The sequence below is a fragment of the Arvicanthis niloticus genome, chromosome 6 (assembly GCF_011762505.2).
Source record: "Arvicanthis niloticus isolate mArvNil1 chromosome 6, mArvNil1.pat.X, whole genome shotgun sequence".
NCBI lineage: Eukaryota > Metazoa > Chordata > Mammalia > Rodentia > Muridae > Arvicanthis > Arvicanthis niloticus.
The window spans coordinates 39024171-39037696 of record NC_047663.1 but is presented as its reverse complement, the minus strand read 5'-3'; the positions used below and the strand labels follow the sequence as shown (position 1 = coordinate 39037696).

The following is a 13526-nucleotide window of genomic DNA, read 5'->3' as shown; positions in this document are numbered from 1 at the left end:
CCTGCATGAAGGAAGTATATTGACTCATGCAAATTAAGTTTGGGATAAACCAGTCAGGTGCGGGTTGATTCAGGGATTATAAAGTTATCTCCATTACTGGCCAACCAATCCCCTCCTCTCCCCTCCTTTCTGTTGTCTTAACTTTCAGGTGGACTTTTCTTCTCTTTCATGGTCACAGGGTAGCGCTCCATCTTACCTACAGCAGAGAAAGGGAGAGAATTTCCTTGTTTAATAACGAGACTCTCCAGTGAGGTCACACATTCATCCCAGAGCCCATCGATGTGCCTGGGAGGACAGTTGTCACGTCATTTAACTTATATCCATCAGTGCCCCTTCTGGAGGTGGGCTCAGTGCCCTGTACAGGCTGAGGATGTGGGAGGGACCTCACAAAGATGGAGGAAGGGCCCTGTATGACCAACCTGACATGCTTACTGCTGGGGACTCAGGGCCCCTTCTTCCTCATCCTTCCCCTCCATTTCAGGCAGAAGATCTTCAAGGAGAAGGCCTTGCCAGACATTGAGAACTACATGTTTGAGAACCATGACCAGCTACGGCAGGCAGCCACCGAATGCATGTGTAACATGGTGCTCAATAAGGAGGTAAGGCTGGAGCTCTAGAGGGACAGGGTGACTAAGGTGGGGGGGGGTTCAGAGGGATGGGGTGACCAAGATATGAATATTGGGCTTGGGATGAGGCTGGCATCCTGAGATGATACTAAAACAGCATTTTGGTGAGAGAACCCAGGAGTCCCAAGATCAATCAGATTATTGCCCCATGTCCACGTGGGAGCCCTAAGGAAACATTTTTATAGTATTCTATCCCAAGTAGAGTTGTGGTCTCAGTGAGGTGGAAGGTGCCATTTCCCTAACTTAATTATGCCTAAATAATGTCATAGCAAGGCAAGCTGGGAGATCAGGGCTCTTGGAAGTCATTAAAGATCCACAAGACAGTGGAGAGGTGCTAAGGTACAGTTCTGAATCACTTTAGAAAACCTCACTATGAATGTCACCAGGTCTATGAAACCTGCAATGCATTATGGGACATGCAATGCATTATAGCTGCACTAACCACTGAATAATCACAGAATATAAAGAGAAAATGAGTTAGGGGCATACCATAAGGCTTCAGAGTCAAGAAACAGGACAAATTATGAATCTCTAGTGGGTATCTTTTCATGGTGGTCAAGCATCAGTGTGATCACAGGGCAAATCAGAAACGTGACAGTTCCAGGCCTGAGTCACTTCTGGACATTATGAGGCCCGAGATTATTCACATCTATACCTAACTCAAGTCTTAGACACTCTCCTGCTACCAGAATGTCTTACCTACTTTACTATTGCTGTGATAAAACACCAGGACCAAGGCAACTTACAAAAGAAAGTGTTTGATTTGGCATACATTTTTGGAGGGTTAGAGACCATGATGGCAGGCCAAAGGAAGAGTTGAGAACTCATACCTTGATCCACAGCCATGAGGCAAAGGGAGAGCACTGGGAATCACAGGAGTCCTTTGAAACCTCAACGCCACCCTCAGTGACACACCTCTTCCACAAAGCCACACCTCCTAATCTTTCCCAAACAGTTCCACCAACTGGGGCCAAGTGTTCAAACATAGGAGTCTATGGGTCCATTCTTATTCTAACCACCACATAGGGAAAAAGCCAACTTATGAAAGCTTGCTGGAGAAAGTCAGCAGAGACTGAATTACTAGAGTCCACCAGGGGGGTGGCCTAAGGCTGAAGTCAGACCTGGGAGAAAAGAGGTGTATCCAAGGAGTCAGGGATGATGTTGGGTATAAAGAAGACAAAGGGAAAGAGGAGGCAGCCTTCCCTGGGGGAGCCTGCTGCTGTAACAATAGAATCAATTACACAGTGGTCTTTAAGGAGCAGAAGTTTATTTCTGGTCAAGTCAGAGCACCATTGAGTTGGTGGCTTATCTACACAGTGACTAGGAACCCATGCCTTTGGGGGCATCAAGAAGTGCCTCCTGTCAGCCTGGAGTGGTCTCTGTTTGGTAGTGAGTGAGAATGAACATAGAAGAAGAGTCTGTGGCCTGCAGGTGATAGAACTTATCTCTGCTTCCAGTCCATCTGTGATAACTAGACCATGGGCACAGGTGTTAGAGAAGGAAGGGCTGCATCCTTGGTGGCACAGCTACTTCTAGCAATAGCTGGTCCCCACAAGAGAGGATCGTACTGACCTCTTCTTCCATCCCCTCCCCTTTGATGGCTACTGTTCCAGATCCAGGGAGATGCAGATGGAGGACCTTACCTGGGGATTTGTGACAGTTATTCTTTTTCAGAGATCCACATTTTAGATATTTGCTCCAATAGAATGCCCTTAAACTTAACTGACTAGATTTTACTATCTTGTGTTGAAGGATGGCAGCAAGCTGCTATGTGGTCTTAATACCTCTCTGTGACAGGCCAGGGAGCTGAGAGGTGTCACAGTGCTTTTGTTTTCAGGTGTTTGGGACACCTTAGACTCACCTGGTGGAGACAGGACAACCACTCCCCAATACCAAGCAGACTCCCCAGTTGCCCCTGCTCCTGTACAAACCTCCATGCAAACCCATTGCACAACAGACCACAAAGGCCCAGGACTGTCACAGAAGCAAAAAAGAAGCTGCATTTTTTTCCTAGTGATGAGGTGCAAACAGAAGGGACAGACCACACAATACAGAGGAGGTGGGAAGTGCCCTTTTTTCTGCCTTAGTCTTTTGGCTGTGAGGAGCTGTATCCTCTTCCTGTAGGCAATCAGGGAAGAGCTTTTTGCAGGACCGGCTCAAAGCAAATCTCTCAGAGATCCTGGGTCAGGGAACTTCAGCTGCCTCTGTCCCTCCTTGGGAGGTGCAGGTGTGGGGCCTGTTTCACTGAGTCACACATCTACCTGGAACAGGTTCAGGAGAGGTTCCTGGCTGATGGGAATGACCGTCTTAAGCTGGTGGTGCTGCTCTGTGGGGAGGATGACCACAAACTGCAGAACGCAGCAGCTGGAGCTCTGGCCATGCTGACCGCAGCACATAAGAAACTGTGCCTCAAGATGACGGAAGTGGTAAGAGCCGGTCAGGGACAGGTGGGGGCCGGGTAAGGTATATAGAGTCACAACTCTCAGACCCCCCATTGTCCTGGCTCATCTAGGGAGGTTGGGCAGCAGAGCAAACTTTCCCAGCTGGAAGTTGGTTCCCAACACCTAAAGAGAGGAGACAGTGCCTATCGGCCATTACCATGATTGACTTCCTGGGTGCGTTAGCTAAAGCCCTCTCACTACAGTGCATCCTAATGCCTTGTGGGTGTGCATAACTCCTACTGAAAAAGGGTAACACGATGCACATCACTGCTGAAGGGCTCTCGAGTTCCTCAGTGAAGTCTGGAAAGGGTTGGGTCACCGCAGGAAGCTGGTGGTGATTTGGCAAAGAGGCTGTAGATTCCCTGCCATGGGCAAGTTGACTGGCTGTTATGGTAAGACTGTAGCCACCTCAGCAGCTGTAATGGGAATAACGCTGTCAGTCTCAAGCATGAAACTCTTTTTATCTCCCCACACAGAGCCTAGCTCAAGGGCATTTGTTTCCATGGGAGTGAACAGGTCAGCTTGGTTCAAACGTGCTCATATCTAGGGTAGAGAGGTTGGCTCCTTTAAATGGTCAGTTGAAGGGTCTCTCTCTCTCTCTCTCTCTCTCTCTCTCTCTCTCTCTCTCTCTCTCTCTCTCTGTGTGTGGTTTCTGAGTTCCATGTAGGCTTTTTTTTTTTTTTTTTTTTTTTTGGCCTGCTATGGGAGGCTCCTGCTGGGTTCTGTTCATCCTTTGTAAACTCTGGACTTCAGTTTCTTTTGCTATGGCAAGCTCCTCAAAACTATACTGCTTTTAAGCACCACCCATGGAGATAGTTAGAACAATTTCCCTTGGTGTTCTGATTCAATGGATTGGTGTCTGGGAGGGAATTGTTGGCCTGGGGACCACACTTAGAAATCATTGTTCTAGAGTTGCTTCCCGTGGAGTAACTATACACCATATAAGGCTCCAGTGGACAGATGATAAATCAGGACACTTTGGTGACTCTTTGTACTTCTCATAAGTGGGATTCTGTCCTAAGGAGATGTGTGTATGACATATATACATAATATATCATTTAATATTTCTGATCATCCTGGAATCTAGGGAATTATTATTTCATTTTTCCATTGGGAAGACAGGTTTAGATGTCCCTAGTAGAAGATCAGTGATGAGTCTCTTGAGGCACCTGAGTTAGGTGAAGCCATGCAGATGGCTAGGTTTAATGGGGCCCAAGGACTGCTATCTATGAATCCAAACTCATACAGAAGATGTTTCTTCTATTATGCTACCTCATGTGTGTTTGTCCAATGGCAGGAGTCAGCTCCTGGTTGTGTTGTTATCTTCCTCACTGTCTCATGGTGATGAGAATGGCCGAGCACCCATACCCAACAGTCAACTGTCCTCATGATTGTGGATGGTGGATGGAGAAGGAAAGAGAAAAAAAAAACTCACCTCTGATTCTTTTTTTTTTTTTTTTTTTGGTTTTTCGAGACAGGGTTTCTCTGTATAGCCCGGGCTGTCCTGGAACTCACTTTGTAGACCAGGCTGGCCTCGAACTCAGAAATCCTCCTGCCTCTGCCTCCCAAGTGCTGGGATTAAAGGCGTGCGCCACCACCACTCACCTCTGATTCTTGTGTTTAGTCCAGTTGAAGGCCGGAGGCACATGTGCATGCCTGGAGCTCTTGTCTCCTAGGGCACCTGGCTTGATAGACACGAGCATTATCTGTGTTTCCCATACGAGGACTCACTTTCCTTAGTGATCTGCCTCTTTCTTCTGCTGAGACATCCAGTGGGCTGGCATTTCTGTTTCTCAAGATGCTTAAAATAAATGGATGGTGGCTGGGGAGACAGCTCAGTGGATAAAGGATTTGTTGTAAAAGCATGAGGACCAAAGTTTGGATCCCTAGCAACCATGTGGAAGCCAGGCAGGCATAGTGGATGCGTGTAATCCCAGCATTCCAGGGACAAATTGACTAGCTAATACAGCTGATCCGTGAACCCTGGTTCAGCTGAGAGATGCTACCTCTCCAAATAAAACTGGACTGTGCTCAAACAAGACACTGGACATCAATTTCAGACCTCCAAACACATCCACAACAAACATGTATGTGCATGTGCACCTACATGTGTGTACACCTGTGTACATGTGAACATGTGTACATTCATGTACATCACATACACAAACACAGGCAGAATGAATGGATGAATGAATAATGAATGAATAAATGGATGGGTTTTTAGTCTATTTTAGTTTAGTGTAAACTGTTTATAGATATGTGGTCATAATCAAGTTATTTAGCTGTGGGCCTGGGTGTTACTTTTTGTTTTTCTTGTTATCAAGTCTTTTCTCTGCCTCCTCACTGATTCCTCAAATATTTCCTCCTGCTTCCACTCTGCAGACAACCCAGTGGCTGGAGATCCTACAGCGGCTTTGCCTGCATGACCAGTTGTCAGTGCAGCACCGGGGCCTGGTCATTGCCTACAACCTGCTCTCAGCGGATGCTGAGCTGGCTAGGAAGCTGGTGGAGAGCGAGCTGCTGGAGATCCTGACTGTGGTGGGAAAGCAGGAGCCAGATGAGAAGAGAGCAGCTGTGGTCCAGACAGCCCGGGAGTGTCTTATCAAGTGCATGGATTACGGCTTCATCAAGCCAGTGTCATAGAGAGAGTGGTCCACAGGGATGCTGGGGTTGGTCCTGTACTGTGAAGAGTCATGAGTTGGGTCCTCCCAAAGTGTCAGTTCAGCTAAGGATCATAGCAGTGCCAATGATGTCTCATTACAAAGGAAAGACTTGGTTGTCTCCTGATTTGTGACTCTTCCTCTTGGTCCTGGGAATGTTTGAGCGTTCCTGCCTCCCTAAATTTGTCACATCCCAGAAAGTTCTAGGGTAAGTTCTCTCTGTGATCAGAAAGCAAGGCAGACAATTGTGTCTGTCTCTATTCTGCAGGCCAGATAAAGGGCTGTAGACTGATTTTTTTGTTTGTTTGTTTGTTTTGTATTTTTAAAAAAACCTATGTACTGGCAAGGAAAGAACTAACAGGTATGTGACCATAAAGATTAATGCTTTCATTCAATTCAGATGCTGATCTTGGTTGATTTTCATGACTTCTCCTACACATTGAAGCTGTGTCTCAACTGCATGTGCCCTGTCAAAGCCCCGTGCCCACTCCTGTCACCCGATTTCAATGGTATCACAGTTTATGCTCACAGTGGGACATGGTTCATTTCATGCAAGATGAATATAGCGACTACCAACAAGATCAACTCAAAGTTCCCTGAGCAAAACATAAATAAAGATTAATGAATATATGTTAGTCACCCAGGGAAAGGTCCGATATTGCTAGACCCAGCTCAGTTCATGTCATTACAAAGTCTTATTCTCTCTGTGTGTTTTTCTTTCTTTTAGTTCCGCATCTGGTGTCTGCATTCCTTCAAGTTGACCTCATTTTGTGGTGTGTTCTCTGCATGTGCTAGGAAGAGCAGATGCTAGCAGCTCTGGACTTATGTAGTTGTTATGGTTTGTTACAGAAGTGAAGAGGAAGGACCAGTAGCCTAGCAGATCCCCACAGACAGACTGATTTGGGTTAGTAAGGAATCCATACTTTGGACAAATAAAAAAGAACATATGTCTGTGTATTATGCTTAGCCACAGAAGAGCGGTACACTTGTGGAGTTCTGTTTCTCTGCTAATATGAACTTCCTAGGATGATTAAGAATGACATATAAGGGCTGGAGAGATGGCTCAGTGGTTAAGAGCAGGGCTGCTCTTCCAGAGGGCCTGGATTCAATTCCCAGCAACCACATGGTGGTTCACAGCTGTCTGTAACTCCAACCCCAGCAGATCTAATGCCTCTTTGGACATTGCAGAGATGTAGTGTACAGACTTACACATCGTCAAACCACCCATAAATAAAAAATTAAAATGAAGCCAGGCATGGTCACATCTCAGATATCCTGCATATCAGATATTTACCTTACAATTCATTAACAGTAGCAAAATTTCAGTTATGAAGTAGCAACAAAATAAATGGCTGGGTGGTGGTGGAGCATGCCTTTAATCCCAACACTCAGAAGGTAGAGGCAGGTGTTTGAATTTGAGGCCAGCCTGGGCTACAGAGTGAGTTTCAGGACAGCTACGGCTACATAGTGAAACATTGTATTGGAAAAAGGAAAAAATTAAAATGAAAACAAACAAACCCAGAAAGCTATTGTCATTCTAGTGTGTCTCACTCTAGTGTGTCTCACTTCTACCCACATTTAATGAAGGGTCAACAGTTCTGAAGCCAGATGTGGTGCCACATCTGAACTACTAGCACACATGAAGCAGAGACAGGAGGAGCATGAGTTTGAGGCCATTCCCAGCTATGCAGCAAGATAGTGACACAAACAAACAAACAAACAAACAAGCAAACAAGCCAAAATACCACTTCTGACATCATCTCATTGGGTAGAAAGTGACATTCAGAGTTTTGGCCCTTGATACAATAATTAAATTATTTTGGTACAATAAATATAATTGTTCAATATCCCTGGGCTATCAGATGGAAGGGGGTGGGCATGGCAGAGGCAAAGACAGAAACATGGAGAGAGATAGAGAAACAGGCAGAGATGGAGACTGAGACAGACAGACAGAGATTGATTGACTGATTGATTGATAATTGAAGACTATTGGAATGTTGTGCTGTCAGGATGTGGGTACCACAGTTATTCCCTTTCACTCTCCGAGATCTCTCTCAGATGTAAAAGGGAGGGCCGTATTGGTCAGTTAGATGTCAACTCACTGTGTGGGACAAGGTCTGTGGAAGGTTTCCAGAGGTGAGAAGTTTCATTATCACAGGAGTATTTATTAGATAGAGTTTGTGAACTGGGAGCTGTCACCTCCTGTTCCCTAGAGGTGTACACAGCTACAACAGGTGCCGACATGACCATCTGAGTTCCTCAGATCTTTCTGCAGTGAGAAGCCTCACATGTACTCTGATGTACTCTTCCTGCCCTCACCTGGGTGGTTTCCAGTAAAAAACTGTGTTTATTAGACCCTTTTATTCTGAAGAACGCAATCAATGACATTGGGTCCTGGCCTTTAAAAAAAAAAAAAAAAACACATTAATTAGCAATAAATGGCATGCTTGACCTCTGCCCAGACTCTCCTTGTTTTCCTTTCCCCACATTTAGGGGCAAGTGGGGCCAGTAAACTACTTACTGGAAAGATCTCTCAGATGTAGGCTCACAGCCCAGCCCATTTTCAGTCTCATGAGGCTGGTTGGACAAATCTCATCTTTGCATGGTGGAGAGATCACATTTTTTAGTGAGAGCTTTCAGCTGTTAGTCCAAGAACAGTGGACTTGCTGAGGAGAGCAAATTCCTGAATCTGAGTTTTGCTGCCTCTCATTGTCTGGATGAAACATCTTTGTGTGAGTCAGTCAAGATGTGCTATGGGAGGGACCTGGAGAGATGACTCAGTTGGTAAAGCCCCAGGACCTGAATTTCATCACTGTGGTCCATTTAAAAATCTGAGTGTGGTGTTTGTGTTTGTAGTAGGTACTGCTGGCGGGGTGGGGACAAATGGATCCCTGAGACTTGCTTTCCACCCAGCTAATCCTGGTTTATGAGGCCTACATCTCAGTGAGGGAGCCTGTATTTAAAAACAAGGCAGGAGTTGGAGAGAGGGTTCAGCAGTTAGGAGCATTTAACTTCTCTTGCAGAAGACCTGGGTTTTGATCCCAGAACTCACATGGTGGAAACTGCAAGTAATTTTGATCCTAGGGTATGCAATGCCCTCTGGCCTCCTTGGGTGCCATCATTCCTGTGGTGCACATAAACTCACGTGAGAGCACACAAATGCACACAAATGTTTTAAAAATATAAAAGCAAATAAATAAAACCAGGATGGATGATTCTCGGGGAGAAATGACTCGAGATGAGTCTTGACTGCCGCATGTGTGCACAGCACAAAAGCACAGTCAGTCACATGTTTACCCACTTCAAAGCAGAAACCAGTAATTGTTTATGGCCTGCAGAGGTGGCTCAGCGGTTAAGAGCACAGCCAGTTCTTCAAGAGGACCCAGTTTCAATTCCCAACACCCACATATACATACGTACACATACGCATACACATACATACACTATCATACAGATACAAACACACAGATAAATACACACACAATCGGACGCATACATATGCACATATACATAATACATATACATACACACAATCAGACACACACAACCACACACATAACTACACACATATACATACACAAACACACACACATATATATGCACACACACACACACACATACATACACCAGTTACTTTAAAATGAATGAATGTCATCTGGAGCAGTTTTACTTATTTTTAGAGATTATGTGTCTGTGGGAGTGCAGTGTGTGCACATGAATGTGGGTGCTGAGAAGACCTGAGGTCTCAGATCCCCCGGGGCTGAAGTTACACCCACCTAACTGGTGAGGACTGAACTGGGGTCCTCTGGAAGAGCAGATTGCTTTTACTGCTGAGCCATCTCTCCAGCCCTCTGGAGCAGTTTGATGTTCAAGGAAAAATGGACCAGAACGCAGAGGACTCAAACATACCTTTTGTCCTCACACAGGACATCTGCTGCACAATAGCACGTTTGTTACAGCGGATGAGCCTACACTGGCATACCAGAATCACTCCAAGTCCACAGGCTATGTTAGGATTCCCTCTGGGTTGTGTGGCCTGTGGATTTTGGCAAACACTGCCATTGCAGCATACACAGAACACTCTCTCGCTGCCCTTCAACCTCTCTGGGCACAGTGCCAGCAAGGTAGCTTCTTGCTTTTCAGTGGCACACCCAGGAAATGTGTTGGTTAAACAGCTGATTTCCTTGTTATCGAGAACTTGAAAGTTTCTCCAGCTGTTGAGGGGCCTACCTTTTGTTTTGTTTAACAACCTCAGAGTGAAAGCAAGCATGTGTGCAGAAAGTGACTGGAAGGACAAGTGAGGGGCAGTGCAGCCCCGAGCTGACTCTTTGTGCCTTCTAATGTGCTTGGTGCCTCACTGTGGACTCCCCTGGTGCTGATTCAAATCTCTTAATACCTTGGAAGTTTTTTTTTTTTTTCCTTCAGGTTCTAAATTAAAACCTCAGTCTCCCTTAATCCAATCATATCAGTTAATGTGCTTTTGGCTTTATGACTTTTTTTTTTTTTTTTTTTTTTTTTTTTTTTTTTTTTTTTTTTTTGAGAAAGGGCTTCTCTGTATAGCCCTGGCTGTCCTGGAACTCATTCTGTAGATCAGGCTAGCCTGGAATTCAGCGATATGTCTGCCTCTGCCTCCTGAGTGCTGGGATGAAAGAAGTGTACTACCACCCGGCCATGAACTTCTCTTTGAAGATGTGGATTTCACTGCTGAGTGATTTCTTCCTGCTTGATAGGTTACAAGAAGAACCACCTTAGCCATAAATGTTCATCATGTATACTTTTTTTGAGATCTTATTTATTTTTCTTTTATGTGTCTGAGTGTTTGCCTGCATCTGTATCTGTGAACCATGCACATGCAGAACCCTTTGAGGTCAGAAAGGCCATCAGATCTCTTGCAATTGGAGCTCCAGAGAGTTGTGAAGCATCATGTGGGTGCTGGGAATTGAACCCAGATCCTCTGGAAGAGCAAGAAATGCTCTTAATTCCTAGCCATTTCTTCAGCCTCCCAAGCAATTGTTCTTAAAATTTAGTGTGAACATCTCATGAACTGCCACAAAGTTTCCACTTTCCACTTTAATACTAAGATGGCCCAGAACCTAGGGAGCTTAGACTTCCAGGACACTCCAAGAAAGCAGGGGCTGATTTTTTTCTTGCCAGAGGGTAACTTGTAGGAGTTGGTTCTCTCTTACCACCATATAGGTCTTGGGTATTGAACTGAGGCTTGGCAGCAAGAGCCTTTACCTGCTGAGCCATCTTTGCTGGCCCCAAACTGCTCTTCCTGTTAAGAGTTATGCGATGCTACCTTCCACTTCCAAGGATAGCAGCTGCCAGCCAGCCTTTCCCCCTATCAACCCTGTGTTGCCTCCCTGGTACTGATAGCATCCTTGAGGTCATCACAGGCAGCCAGAATGACCTCTTATTTTTATTTAATTTATTTATTTACATTCTTTTTTTAGCCTATTTTTGTTTTTAATACATCCTGACCGCAGTTTCCTCTCCCTCCATTCCTCCCACTGTTGTCCCCCACTGGCCCCCTCTCCTTCGGAACCACTCCTTCTCCATTTCCCTTCAGAAAAGAGCATGCCTCCTAGGGTTATCCCCTGAACATGGCATAACAGGTTACAATAAAACTAGGCACAAACCCTCCTATCAAGGCTGGGCGAGGCAACCCAGTAGGAGGAAGAGGGTCCTGAGATCTGAGAGTGTCAAAAGATGCCCCCTCACCTCACTCCCACTGTGAGGAGTCCCACAAAACACCAGGCTAAACAGCCACTCAGAGGACCTAGCAGAGACCTATACAGGTTCTGTGATTGCTGCTTCCGTCTCTGTGAGCCTCGGTGAGCTCTGCTTAGTTGATGTCTGTGGGCCATGTTCTTCTGGTGTTCTCAACCCTCCCTCCCCAGGCTCCTACAGTTTTTCCTCCTCCTTTTCCCTGGGTTCCCAGAATTCCAAAGGGAGAGACCCGATGGAGATATCCAATTTTGGCTCTCTCTCTCTCCCTCTCTCATCTTTGGCTCTGATGACTTCTTTATCTTAAGGTCGGTTGATTCACAGCCTCTAGTTCATCTACTGCCTTAATTCTCCACCAGGAAACACCACGTGCGTTCCAGTTCACTGGAGCTGGAGTAGGAAGTGGGCATCTTTGGAAAGTCTCTTCTCGCCGTGGCAACATTCATTCTCAGTAGATGAAAAGTTGTTTGCTGGAGATTTGGGGGGTAAAGCCCAAGCCTGGCACCCCCAATAAGCTGAGCTCAGCCACCTGTCTTTTTTTTTTTTTTTTTTTTTTTTCTTCAAGACAGGGTTTCTCTGTGTAGTCCTGGCTGTCCTGGAACTCTGTAGACCAGGCTGGCCTCAAACTCAGGAATCTGCCTGCATCTGCCTCGCAAGTGCTGGAATTAAAGGCGTGCGCCACCACTGCCCGGCTTCAGCCACCGGTCCTTAATACAACAGTTACAGAAATAAGTAATAGTGACAAGCAGAGAAAGATTTATTCCGTGTGGCCTCATCAGGAAAAGGATCAAACAAGGTTGCCCAGTGACCTACAAGTCCTTCTAGGCACTAATGTGAAACTTAGGGTTAAACAGAGTCCGAGGGTGTGTGGAACTAAGTACTCCTGGTCAAGGCGTAGTCTTGCTGGTAAATTGGTCCCTTGATGTCTGTGTTCTATCTGTCCTACAAGATGCTCTGACAAGTTGTCAGAGCTGTGTGACAGCTCTTTCAGAGAGTCAGCTCCTCCTCTGGCTGCCACCAGCCTCTACCCCTTTCCCAGTGTGAGATCCCTAGGCAATTTCCAAGTCCTCAGGACCCACTGGTCTGACCATCCAGAGGGAGAGCTCTCTCTAAAGTATTTTTGCTTCTGTCAAGGTGATTGCAGTCTGAGGGAAAGTGCAGAAAGAAAATTCCAAGCCACTTCTGTTTTCCTGTTCCCTCACCAGGAAATCCAAGAATTGATTGAAGGACTAAGCTTCCTGAGAAGACACCTACCCACTGGGACAGGAAAAATGTCAGGGCAATCTTGAACCTCAGTGCAGGTGGTCCGAGGGTTAGAAAGCAGGATTGATTCTTCCTTCGTTAACTATGCTATGTATTGTTCATTTAAACAGATGCTGATGAAAATGTCCATTTCCTCTTATGACTGAGCCCGTTTTATCCCACTTTGTCAAATGGCAAACATTGTAAAGAGTGTTGTAATCGTGTCTATGAAGAATTTACTTTACTAAGAAGAGGCCTAGACTGGTAGCTCAAATCTGAGTTTCATCTCTACAAACCATGTGTTTATAATCCCTGTGCCTGGAAGGCACACAGGAAGCTCCCTGGTGCTTGCTGGCCTGCCATCTTGGCCTACTTAGTGAGTTCCAGATCAGTGAAAGAGCCTGTCTCAAAAGGTGGTTGGTGTTTACAGAACGGCAGATGAAATGCCCTCTGGCCTTCTTGTATAAACACACATGCGAATGTATAGCTGTACACACACGTGCACCTGTACACACACGAACACATATGGGCAGTGAGAAATGTAGTTTTGCTCAAAAAGGGAATGTTATAAACCACTTATCTGGATTTCAAAGAGAAAATGTAAAAGGGTTGACCAACCTCTAGGCTCCTTCCTGGTTGCTATGAAAGGGTGTGGTTGCCAGGTTCCACCCCCTCCCCAAGTCTCATCAGTCACAAGGCTACAGAATCTCAACATGAGCCTCTCGGTGACACCCTTGAGCTTTTCAAGGGCCAGGACTTACTGACTGCAGCCTCCAGCTGTGTTATGCTGACTGGAGGAGGAGGGAAAGTGCTGGCAGCTGAATCCCTAA

The 13526-nt window shown here is 45.8% G+C and overlaps 1 protein-coding gene across 2 annotated transcripts in view; it reads left to right on the top strand.

The window, feature by feature from the left end:
* Unc45b (unc-45 myosin chaperone B) overlaps positions 1-6126 on the top strand; it is a 31508-nt gene extending 25382 nt beyond the window's left edge. For both annotated transcript variants that reach the window (XM_076936166.1, XM_034507841.2), the window contains exons 18-20: positions 482-599; positions 2897-3052; positions 5450-6126. In XM_076936166.1, coding sequence (XP_076792281.1) covers positions 482-599; positions 2897-3052; positions 5450-5710 — 535 coding nt within the window. In that variant the 3' untranslated portion in view covers positions 5711-6126. The remainder of the gene's footprint in view (positions 1-481; positions 600-2896; positions 3053-5449) is intronic.
* The last annotated feature ends 7400 nt before the right edge of the window (positions 6127-13526 follow it).